The sequence below is a fragment of the Phoca vitulina genome, unplaced genomic scaffold (assembly GCF_004348235.1).
Source record: "Phoca vitulina isolate PV1807 unplaced genomic scaffold, GSC_HSeal_1.0 scaffold16, whole genome shotgun sequence".
Taxonomy (NCBI): Eukaryota; Metazoa; Chordata; class Mammalia; order Carnivora; family Phocidae; genus Phoca; species Phoca vitulina.
The window spans coordinates 14,234,147-14,246,778 of record NW_022589719.1 but is presented as its reverse complement, the minus strand read 5'-3'; the positions used below and the strand labels follow the sequence as shown (position 1 = coordinate 14,246,778).

At 40.5% G+C, this 12,632-nt stretch overlaps 1 protein-coding gene across 3 annotated transcripts in view; it reads right to left on the bottom strand.

The window, feature by feature from the left end:
- CD44 (CD44 molecule (Indian blood group)) overlaps positions 1-12,632 on the bottom strand; it is an 88,542-nt gene that overhangs the window by 28,163 nt on the left and 47,747 nt on the right. Inside the window, exons 6-9 of one of the 3 annotated variants that reach the window (XM_032413898.1) lie at positions 6,704-6,832; positions 5,129-5,254; positions 2,469-2,582; positions 1,880-1,996 (exon numbers count right to left, since the gene is read on the bottom strand). The exons of the other annotated variants lie outside the window; for them this stretch is intronic. Of the exons in view, the coding sequence (XP_032269789.1) occupies positions 1,880-1,996; positions 2,469-2,582; positions 5,129-5,254; positions 6,704-6,832 (486 nt within the window). The remainder of the gene's footprint in view (positions 1-1,879; positions 1,997-2,468; positions 2,583-5,128; positions 5,255-6,703; positions 6,833-12,632) is intronic. 3 annotated transcript variants of the gene reach the window in all.

The window sequence follows — 12,632 nt, the reverse complement described above, 5'->3', positions numbered from 1 at the left end:
CCAAAGTATATTTTGCAACTGGTAAAACTGGGTTGTATTTCAAAATTTTAGAAAAAGATATGTGTGATTTGATAATAAGAAAAATCTTTAAAAAATAAAACTTGTGTCCTCATTTTACCCTTGCACTGGCCAAAGCATTCCTGGGGTTAACTGGTTATCCAGAGGGAGGAAAAAAAAGTCCGAAATCTTCAGTTTTACCTCCCACTGACTAAATCACTACCTCCTGACAAATAATGAAGTTAGAAAAACTATGAGCCTAATTACAAAAAAGGGGAAATGAACCCAAACATAAACTGCTTCTTCAAAATTTTTTAGAAAAGAAAGAAAAAAAAAAGACAGAAATGCACGCATGCGCGCACACACATGCACACACTTTTTATAAACGTAATGATCCTTTAAATACCCAGTAACCCTTGCTGTTTTCAACATATGGATTAGCAGAGTATAGGATTTCCATTGTCAAGTAAGAAAGTTGACTCTCTTCTAGGAGTTGTAATGTTCTTTGATAAACCCCAGAGGTCACCAACCAGAATCTTTATGTTTGCAAGTACTGATAAGAGAATTGTTGTAGTGGTTACTGTTTTCCCTTTTCCTCTGTGAGGTTCTGTCACATCTGGCTTTTCAACTACCCTCCAGGAATGATGCCCCCCACCACCACCACCTTCTGACAATGGGCTCATTAATTCCAAGCCTCTCATGTAGCTGGCTCCTTTTTATGTTCAAATGGTCTTAAATTCTAAGATACACTCTTAGGTTCCAAAGGGGATTGGTATGGAATCCCATTCTGAAGAGACTTCTGCTTCTCATCGCCTTCTTCTATCAGAAGATTCCTGTTAACTACGCCCATAGTCCTCACACAAAAATAAAATTTACTGGGATAAGTAATGAGATGCAGGCCTGTTGGGCGTATTCAGTACAATGCCCAGGACTTAAAACCTATGTCCTAATTGATGTCTGAAATGTTCTTTTGTTGTCTGAAGGCATCCCTCAAACTCTGGCGTCTCCCTTTGGTTTCTAAGTGGCTGCTTCTTACATTCTTGCTTTAGGAGTATCCAAGGCTAACAGAATGATAGTTAAACCATAGTTTTGAAGATGCTACAAGGTGTTACCCTAAATTAAAGCTTCTTTTATTCCAAACATGATAGGCATATCGCCAAGAGAGAGGTGAAAGAAGAAGAGTATATACTTCTTACTTTTTTTTTTTTTTTTGTCCCATCCTCACAGACCAGTAGTGAGACTTGAGATTGTTTTGGAAAACCTGAGATGTTGGCACGTAAGTAGAAATAACAGCATCAAAGCCTTCCCCAAGTTACTCTGGGCTTAAAAGCAGAAAAAGAACAGTCACAGAAATTCAGATATAGTCTCTATGAGCTACTGACCTTCCTCCAAAGAATACAAGGGATGCATTTCTACAATGCAGTGAGGAACAGAATGTAAAAAAAGAAACTGATTCACCAGAGATCTTCACAGAAAAGAAGGATTCCAAAGATCATCACACTTGTCAAGCTCTCTTTCCAGGCCCCACTGCTCAGCACCAAAAGATACATCTTCTTCACACACTTCCATAAACACACACAAATCACCCAAATGGAACCTCGAGGAATCTCTAACACAAAAGACAAACATATCTCAGATCTTTTAAAAACATTTTAACCTTTCCACCATTTTGACCTTTTGGGCAACCTAACCAGTTAGCATTTTTCTCCCAATTTCTAAAACTGGTATATAGATTTGGCAGCTCTGCATGCTCTGTGGATAAAAGAGATGACTGTATAGAAATAGAAGATGTGGCTAACGTCTTAAACAAAGTCTTCCCTATTCTTCAGAAGGACTTCATTAAGTCATGGACACCAGCACAGCTGACCATCAGCCTCCTTACTTGTGCTTGCAGGATGCTGAGCCTCCTCTTCATCATGATGCTCATGGTGAATGAGAGGAGAGTGTGGTTCACGGGGCCAGGCCTCTCCGTTCGTGCTGGTGCCACTTTGGTCCACATCTGCCGTGATGATGGTTATATACACTGTGACTTTTTATCAACCAACCTTTGGTGTTGTGTTCTTCCATTAAAATGCATGCTATTTAACAGTGCCATGCCTAAATAGGACCTCCGAGCATCTATGCTCAATACTTTTGAGTGACTCCACTCATCTCTCCCAAGAGAAAAATCAATGGGCAGGAAATTTCTTAATGATCACCTGTTGTTCTACTATAATCACTTTGTCAAGGGCAGCACCGTAAACCATGCTAATGTGTTCATTTTTATAATAAAGCAACATAAAGTATCTTGTGCCCAGATGGTATGATTGATAAATGACTCCTAGGTCGAACTGAGTATCCTCATGAAAGTTAAGAATTTGTGATGAGACATGAACTACATTTCCCACCATGTCCTGATGACTGACCTTTGCAGCATCATAGACTTTGAGGGGAGGAAAAAAATCTTTAATGAAATATGCATAACCCATTACCAGTCATCCTTGTAGTAGTCTGAAGTAATACTCCTGGATTCGATTCACCGGGGCTCCGCGAGGTCCAATCCTGGTTCTGTTTTGGGTGGTTAAAAAGCCGTGGTGTGGTTGGAACTGTGATAATGATGATTGAAGCAATTAGGAAAATGTTAGCTCTTGAGCCTTCAGCACTTGTTTTGCACATCTCTCCCTTCTTTGGTCTACACAGTGAATCATCTATACCAGCTCGCATAGATGGTTGAGTGGAAATGGAGGGAAAGCAGAGAGGATTTCAGCTTGATTCAGCCATATTGTTAAGCACCTCAGTGTCCTCTGCATTCTGTCACAGAATACACTGGGCTCAGAACATGAGATTTTCCGGAGAAAGCAGCCAAAGCAGCTGCGGCAGAAGGAAGAACAGCTTTGCAAACACCAGCCCTCCACCGAGGAGAACCAAGAACATCAGAGTTTTTGCCCATCCATGCAGTCTGTAATGGCCCTGTGCGCTTGAAAGCCCAAGGAATTGGTATCACTGGCAAGTGTGCTAGACCAAGACCCTTAGGCTGAAGAGGTAGATACCTGAACATTATACCATGATGATATGATCACTTTATTTCATTAGTAGTTTTGGTGGGGAAAGGCATACCCTGAGCAACCATGGATTTCCTACAGATGATTGTAAGAAAGAACATCTACCTATAACAGCCATATGATTTAGCTGTACATTTCTGAATGTTTAGCAAACACCTATGGTATTCTCATCAAATACAAAGCATTTCATGAGCAAGCCATTCATAGCCAATGAGAGAAAAACAAGGTTCATACATTCAGTAGAAAAGCACCATAGGTCACCAACCACCAAGGCAGCTCCCGGAAAAAAAAAAAGAGGCATACATCCACCAGAGGCCTGATACTGTCACCCAAAATGATAAAGCTGGAGTAGGAGACGCACCTGACAGAAGGATCATGACAAAATTAGGATCAGTTGCTCTTGTGAAAATATTATGTACAAACCCATCCTAATTCTCTCAAACTTAATTTTGATACCCAACTAATACAAAATTCTTTTCGGAACTGTAATACTATCAGCTTGACTTCACAAGTGAAACAAGTTGGGTTTAGAATCATCATCCACATTCTTAATAAGCATGAAAAAGCGGCAGTTGTCTTTACCCCTACAGAAGAAAGAAGGCATTCTGCTGAATTATGTGCACAGGTGCCAAGCAGAAAAGTGAACTGAAATTGGAAAATATGCCACAGAGATGAAAAACACCAAGGGACGTTTTCCTCCGGGAACTTGATCACACAATTTATTTTCAGGTTGATCTGTTTGGGTTGCCACCCAAGAAAACTGAGTTTCTCAAGTATCAAGACCATATCTTTACTCATGGCCCCACCTGGAAGATGGAACCACATCCTGAACCCAGAAGACAGTGTGACAGTAAAGCTCCAGTGTTTTTGGTTATTTGGTTTTCTTTCTGAAGTTATTAAAAAGAGTTTCCTTGTTTTATAGACCAAGCTCTGCAGTGGTGTCTGGGCTAAAGAATACGCCATTTAAAAGCTTAGATATAAAGCATCTAGTTCATCTTGAGTATTGTGGTATTGATGCCATATAGTCAGATGCCTCAAAGCCCAAGCTATATTTTTGGACTCCTCCCTTCCTGGGTGCTGTCCATTTGGGGACAGTCCTCTCGGGTTTCAGAAGGACAGTCAGAACTTCAGTGACCTGAGAGAATATAGTCACACTGCAAAGGTCAACCTTCTCTAAGGACAAGAGTGACGGAGTGATATGGTGGAGTCAGTTCGGAATTCTCGTCTCTGTTCAGCAACATCTCAGATCATTACAGATATGTCTAGGAAACCCAGTCATCTAGCTAAATATTAGACTGACCTTTGCATGTTTTTTAAGGGATGTTTTCAGCTCGCTTGCCATCTCTGTTCTCAAAGTTTTATAACTGTCACAAATTTGTATACTATTATGCAGTATTTTCGCTATTTGTTTTTAATAATTGGCACTGTTTTAATTAAAGCTCAGCTGATGTTTGTCCTTCCTTTCAATGTCTTTCTGTTATATTGGTGCCCTACTCATTTTTTAAAACTAGATTTGTTTCCTTGATTTCAACCAAGTTTTGATGATGATTATTCTTGAATTCTGGTTCCCAACTTTAATCTGTTCTAGGGCCATCTAAGTCTTCAATGTAGAATCATCTACAACTTTTAATTAATATCCTCCCACTCACATTTTATTGCTTCAATAAAACAGTTTGAAGGCAAGAGCTCTGCCTTTTTTCATCTTTGTGTTCCCAGCACTAAGCACAGTAGGTACACAATAAATACTTGTTGTAATGTTTTACTATGCTATTGTCTGACAAAGCTCAATAATTCAAGGAGAATCTGCAGCAGCAGACCACATAAGTACATGAAACAGAAAGAACCTAAGGCATTAGGAGTTTTATAAATATTTTCCCCATTTCTCCTCCAAAAACATTTTGACTTCCATTTTTTTTAAAGTCATTTTTCTTCCTTCATAATCTTACCAAGATATAACTAAAGTGTGATCAGTCATAGGTATATGCTCATTTTCCACATTAACTATTTCCCAAGGTAGACACTATTGGGCATCACTCAGATTAATCAGCAAGCCTTGCATAAATGGTTCTACTGTAATTGATTATTCTTACTGGTGCTGGAGATAAAATCTTCATCATCATCAATGCCTGATCCAGAATAATTGGGGTGTTTGTCTCTTTCATCTTCATTTTCTTCAGTTGGTTCCCAGCCTGCTGAGATGATATTTGAATCCGTACCTGTTGTGGTGACTTATGTTAGTGGCTGAACTGGATGCCAAGCAACCCATTTGACAAAGGAAGAAAATCAGGCACAGAATGTATAATGGAATTCCCAACATTTCAAGAAGAGAATGAGACATCTGACTTGTGTACTCCCAGATTCTTATATTCTGGTCTCTGAAGGCTAATGCATAGATCTAAAGACAATTGGCTGTGACCTTCACAACTGAACAATCTCTTTAAGAAGTAAAAAGAATAAATATGGACAAAACCCAACCAGAGAAACAAAAGAAAAACAGGCCAATAAACACTCCCCCCTCCCATGCTTTCGTATTATTAACTTATTAAGCACGTGCCCTTAAAGCGAGGGTGTCAAGAATAGAATGGAAAGGTTTCACACGTGCCTATTTGTTTTGTCAGCCACCTGCAGAAAATTTTCACAATCTAAACACATGTCCGTCATTTTTAAAATCCCATGGGTGTATTCACGATTTGTTAATTCATTTGTTGACTTCTCCAGCATCATATCACCAGAGCTCTGAGCACAAGCTGAGCTACCATCCCAACAACAGTGCAGCGCCCAGCCATAATGACGTTAGTCACTTCACAGAGAAATCATGCCTGGCATTTCTTAGTCAACCAAAAGGGTCAACTAAAGTGGACTGGAGCCAAGATTCTGAGAAATTCTCACATTTTCCCTTCTGGACACATCACAAAAAAGAAGATGGAGACCCTCTGCCTCTTCTCAGTGGTTGCTGTAGAAGGAGTCTCTTTCCTGAAAAGGGGTTTCCTATACTTTGAATGAGAGTTTTGAAGCGACCATTTGTCTTTTCTTACTATCAGTGGCTGCCCCAAGAATAGTTCCACTGATGGAAAGTTTCTATATTTTTCTAGCTCTAGCTATGCTATTTTACTTTCTCTTGGAAAGTCAAGAATTTTTTTTTTTTAAAGATTTTATTCACTCATTTGACAGAGAGAGACACAGCGAGAGAGGGAACAAAAGCAGGGGGAGTGGGAGAGGGAGAAGCAGGCTTCTGGCAGAGCAGGGAGCCTGATGCGGGGCTCAATCCCAGGACCCTGGGATCATGACCTGAGCCGAAGGCAGACGCTTAACGACGGAGCCACCCAGGCGCCCCAGAAAGTCAAGAATTTTTAATGACTTTTGTCACTTTGGAATATCTTTCAGAGTCAAAATTTTGTTCTGTCATCAAGAAAGATTGGTTTCCTTTCACAGTGCTCTTTTAATAGCCTCCTCCAGGCCTGTATTAATTCTATAGAATAGAAAGAAGAAATCTGCTTATTAATGCTATCAAATCAAACATATGGGTCTCCGAGCTCATGATCCTTTGAAAGTCATCAAAAACATTTGTGAAACTAGAATGGACTTCAGGCTTAGTATCCCTGAGGTCAATGAACTATTGAAACTGTCAAGAGATCTTATGAAATAAGATAATAATAACTCATTACCAGCCATTATCGTTGTTGTGTGAAGATGATTCTTGGACTCTGATGGTTGAAACCACCATGAAAGCCAATCCTGGGCTTCTCGCCTCTTGGTTGCTGTTTTGGGAGTTGTACCACTAGAGCTCATCGAAGCTGTTGTAACCATAATTGAATCAATGGTTGAAAGGTTAATTATCAGTCCCTAAGAAACAGCACTGTATATGCTTCTACTCTTTTACCACTCAAGAGAGTCATCTATACTTCATATAGATGGTGGGAAGAAACAGAAAAAGCGCACAAGTCCCACTTTATTTTCGAGGCCCATACTGCAGGTCATAGAATGTCAGAAATGGAAAGTCCTTAAATATCATCTGGTTCATGATTCTTATCTTAAAGAGGAAAAAACTGTGTTGGATGGAATTTGCCTTGTCTGGAGTCAGAAAGGCCGAATGACAGAGAGCATGACAGCAGTCTTTGAATTTTGAAAAACTATAATGTAGAAGAGGGATTAAATTTTTGTCTGTGCTCCCAAAAGGCCAAACTAAGGGCCTGTGGTGATCATTGTCAGGGGAACAAATATTCTCCCAAATGTTGGATTTAAAAGGTTATAATCTGGACTATCCAACGATGAACTTCTTCATAAAGTATTGTGTTCCCCACCATCAGAAAGATCACTTAGCAGGAAAATTTTGTAGATCAAATGACTAGAAGTGTTGACTGAACTAGGCTATTGAAGATCCTCTCCAAATCTGAGAGTCTATGCTTCTGAAACCAAGCTCTCCAGAGTCCTAGCCCTTCATGTTCTACACACTCTATCTTGGCCAACCAATATCATTCTCTAAGAATTTAGGGTATGATATTTCTGCCAGCAATCCCAGACACATAATCCCAGCAATCCCCAACACACAGAGAAATGCCACAAGAAGGGGAAGATAGAAAAAGATGCCTTTCCACCTTTTTCCATTTAGTGTCCAGATCCTCCAGCAATTTTGCCCATGGTCATTTTTTTATACCAAAACTATATTTTGCAAAGCAGAACAGGACATTTTGAGTCCGTTTTGAAAAGGTGGTAATCAATCAGGAAAGATGGACAGAAATGAAGTGACCCAAGGATCTCACAAATAAGATCAGAAAATAAGAGCCCTGGTTTGAAAACTTCCCAAGACCGCCATTTCTGCCACCATGATGTGCACCAGAAGAATATTAAATAGTGGATAAAAAACTGAAAAAAAAGTTGAAGCAGAGAAGCTGAAGCCATCATTAAATCCCCAAATACAAAAGTATTTGTGATTAGATTTCTTTTTTTTCAGCTTTCAAGAAAGCCCAGAAATGGCCCAGGATGAAGCACTGACAAGAAGACTTTTTCCTTCACAACATTTGTTCTATGAAGATAAGCATTGTAATTTAACATTTAAAAATAGCATATTCTTTATTCTGCGTCCCCCCCTCCAACATGACCTTTAGCACCATGATATGAAATCACAACATAACATCAGCACTGTTTTCCTTACATGAATATTTGTTAAAATAAAATATACTTTATTCAACTAAACAAGTGTTAAGGACCATTTTTATTACTCTCCTTCTGCAGAAAGAATGCCCAATTATTTTGAAATATGGCCATATCCTCCACCAACAAAAGTTAATAAGTGAAGATATGCCTGTAATCTCCCATTGTTATAGGCCTGGAAACTCTTCCCACATAAGCTCGCAGTCCAGAATACTTTGCAGGGATTTAGAGTTAATCATCAAACATCCAGGCATCCTAGATTCTGATGGAAAACAACAGGTCACTCCTCCACTTTACAGCTGAGGATTGAGAAGTCCAAACAAGTACACAGGGCCTACACTTTCCATCCATAAGTCAGTATTTCCCTCTATTGTTATTGACTGTGATAATTAGATCAGCAGAAAGTAGGAGTATCCATTTTCTTTTTTTTTTTTTTTTTTTTTTTTTTAAAGATTTTATTTATTTATTTGAGAGAGAGAGAATGAGAGAGAGAGCACATGAGAGGGGGGAGGGTCAGAGGGAGGAGCAGACTCCCTGCAGAGCAGGGAGCCCGATGCGGGACTCGATCCCGGGACTCCAGGATCATGACCTGAGCCGAAGGCAGTCGCTTAACCAACTGAGCCACCCAGGCGCCCGGAGTATCCATTTTCTAATAGACTTCTTTCAAGAGGATTTGTTCTAAAGGAATCTCCTAATTAAAGCTCCTGAAGGAAAACTAATTCTGATTCTATGTGCATGCTGCCAAAAGGAAAACAAGTAGAACACAGAGGAGTATCCAGTTGTATCCCCAGATCCACAGGCCTCTCTGATAAACAAAATGGTACCAGATCCCAATTCCCTAAGGATCAAGACAGGACATCAGTGCGAAACTTCGACGTGATCATGGATGTCCTTCTCCTTATACTGAAAAACTTGGCATTCAGGACAATGGATAAGCAGAAGACATAGCAGTTTACCTGTTGTTGCTGTTGCTGTGTGATCCCGAGTCTTAGGCTGTGAGTTACCAAACCAGGACCACATCCAATGATTTTGCTCCTGAACTGCTGCGTGGCTGTTTGAGTGCACAGTTGAAGTAACTGGATCAATTATGAAAACACCATTTAGTGAGATCTTTCTACAAAACCCTTACTCTCAGCTCTATGTATATATAACGTGTCTCTATTATAGAGCAAAGATTAGAAAAGAAAGATTGAGGCCTGGTTTTATCTTTCCAGTCTCCTAAAGTCTCACATGAGAAATGCAAATTCTGTATGGGTATCAATTCAGAGCTACTCATTCTTCAAACAGAACCCTCTGGACACAGGCTCAGAGCAAAATCAAGTAGCTACTTAACAACCTGTAAAGGAAAAGAGATTTTATATTTACTTGATGAGGTGACCCAGCCATGGACTGAAGGTCTTTGATGCAACGTTTCATAAAGTTGCTTTTATTCATTTGTTTTTGGAGTGTCTTTAGAGGTTCTTACTTGTATCTTTTGGGCCTATCACTTCATGCCGGTAGCCTATGATGACAACTGGCATTTCAAAGCTCCACCCACACTCACGAACTTCAACTCAAGCTCTATGCTTGAGCAGGAACCTTGCAAAGGGTGTGTGTTCAAAATGTTGAAATCAGATAAAGCTTTGTCAAGTCTCCATCTATCACCTTCTGTCACTTGTAATTCTAATTCAGAATGTGTTTCCAGAAAAGAAACAAAACTGCCCAAGTTAGAGAAATTCTGGATGCTATTCAAATTAGAGAAAGGATAATCAGTGATATTTTGCAATTTGAAATTTCCCATTTGACTCTCAAATAGGACTTGAGGCCAGAATGTTTCCCCGTGGAAGAAGAATAGCAAAATCGTCAGGATAAACATCTAAACCAGTTGAGATTTTTAAAAGCCATTTTGAGTTATAGGCCCCTTTGAAAATCTGATATAAGTTATGACTTCTGTCCTCAAAAAAGTGATCTGACACATACACATTCTCAAAATTTTGTATATTATTTCAAGCTCTTGAATGCCTTATGGCCCATCACTGAACCTATTGGAGGTCCATGAACACCAGGTTAAAAACTTTGACTCTAGATACACCAAATGTCAACAACCTGTGCACTATGCTCCATGTTACAAAGGGCACATTGGCAAAGAATAGAAAATAGAGACATGGGAGCCAATTTCACCAATGATGCCCCCAGATAAACCCAAGCATCCCCCTGAAAAATTCTCAGGCACCCCATTCTGCCCTCAGAAACTTTATTAAAGACACAGAGCTCCTGCCACCTTCACCCTATAGAAGACCAAGAAGAGACCAACAGGAAGTAAACATACCAGAGCAAGATAGAAATAGGAATTATTTCTATTTTCCTGAAAGGAGTCATATGAGATTTGGGGAAAATGGAAGGAGCTACTGTCTAGCCAGCAGAGTTTCCAATTGTCCCCACCCAAGTAGGCGATGCCAGACCAAAAATATATATGTATATATTTCTTTGACACCCAGAAAACAAGGAAATAGAGCGTTCCAAGGTAGGAGTCTCTGCTTCCTGAATTAGTTTAGGTTTCTGGATTCCAGAGAATACCAGATCACCAATAGAAAAGAGGCTGACGACATGCCTCCAGGAAGCCTCTTCCAAAAATAACATTAATAATAAAAAGCCTGCTGGAAGTCAAAACCTACCCAGATGGTTGTTCTTACTGGCTTTCCCTATTGCCATCCACTAAGGACCCTTAAGGAAGGAATGAGCCAGCCAACCTAAGATGCACTTCTCTGTCCTCAGCCAGACCTCTTCTTGACATCTGTTCTTCTGCAGGCATTAGGGAGGATTTGCAATCACTCATCCCCACCAAGACCCACCTTTCAGTCTGATAGTCATGAAGCTTTGGGAATCTCCTCACTGGGCTCAGAAACTGGGGTCTATTCAGGAACTTACCAGTAGTCATTTTTTCTAATATGCCAGGGGCTGCTTTCAAGTTTCCACCCGATTTTTTTTCTCCGACACTCTTCTTTGCATGAATGGATTTATCTGGAGCTACCATTGGCCATTTTGGATGCTATGGCACTTCAATGACTCTCAGGTTAGCCCTGGACTCACCCTGTTGGACCACTGAGTCTCTTCCCAAACTACTAAGAGAAACTTAGCTAAGTGCTTTGGAAAGAGAAAAGCACAATTCTTTCCTTAACCCAAATCCTGAACTATGTTTTAGTGAAATCTCAAAGCATTCCTTCTCCTTGGTTTCTGAACAGCAGATGGGCTCCATGAAGGTCAGTCCAACTCTGAGTGCCCAGTAACTAGAGCACCAGCATAGAGAAGACCTCAAATATTGGTTACTAGCTTACAAATCCTTATTTCCTTTCAGTACTACTGGTACTTACCACTGGATCCCCAGCATTAGAATAGGCTTGGTACATACTAGGTCCTCAAAATCTGTATGCTGACTACCTAACTTGGGCAGGAAATGTACAATCCTAAAAGATGTGCTGACTGTTCATTAACTGTCCTTGTTGCCTTTCTAAAGTACATGTGTAATACTCACTATTTGATATAGGCTAATAATGGCTTCAATGTGAATTTCACCTAGTTCCTAAAAGAAATATTTTGCCACGATTTTCTTCTTTGGTAGGAAATAGTACTTTGGAGTAGACTTGATCTGCCTCTTGCTGAGACCACTAATTGCTACGTTTGCCGACATCTGACAAAATTGCATGCTCTGATGATAGGCGCCTTCCATATGGTTACTTTAGCAAGGCAGGGGACTCAGGAGCAGCCAGCAGCCGACAGGACAGCCTGCTGGGTTTGCAGAAGCTCCTCTCCAGAAGGGTCGTCCGTGGGATGATAGACAACGAGGTGACACACTCTCCAGAAAGCCAGTAATCTGGGAAAGCCTGAGCAGTTTGAAAACATCTGCTTCCTGAAAATGCTTCAAAGGATCTGCAGAGAATGACCAGACTTCGGGCCCCTTTGTACTGCGCCCCCCTCCCCCACTTAGCAAGCTGCTCATAGAAATTTAAAACACTGTTGAGCAAGTAACCTTAGGTTAAATCATAGTGCTCTGAAGGCTGCCCTGGCTTCTGGGTGACAAGGCACAGAAAAGGGCCCTATGCTGAGCATTCACAAACCAGTGAATGTCTGCCACACTCTTTGGAGACTAGAGTCCCACCCTCTAGGAGCCAGAGCCAGGACAAAAGAAAATCCACACCATACTAGGAAAGCTGCGCAAGAGGCAGATGCCCTACTTCGGTTTGAATAATCCTCCACAGAAGGAATGCAGCCAATCTGGAAACCTGTTTTAAAACAAACCATAGGGAAAAAGCAAAGCGGGAAGTGAAGAAGGAGGCCAGAGGGAGAGGCAAACACTTTCCAATGAAAAGTGGAGCACAAAGGGCAAAACCCCAAAGAAATCGAAAGCAATGTTGACATATTTCCGCTCTCGGAGTCCTCAAGTCATGAATTATCCACGTTACCAAG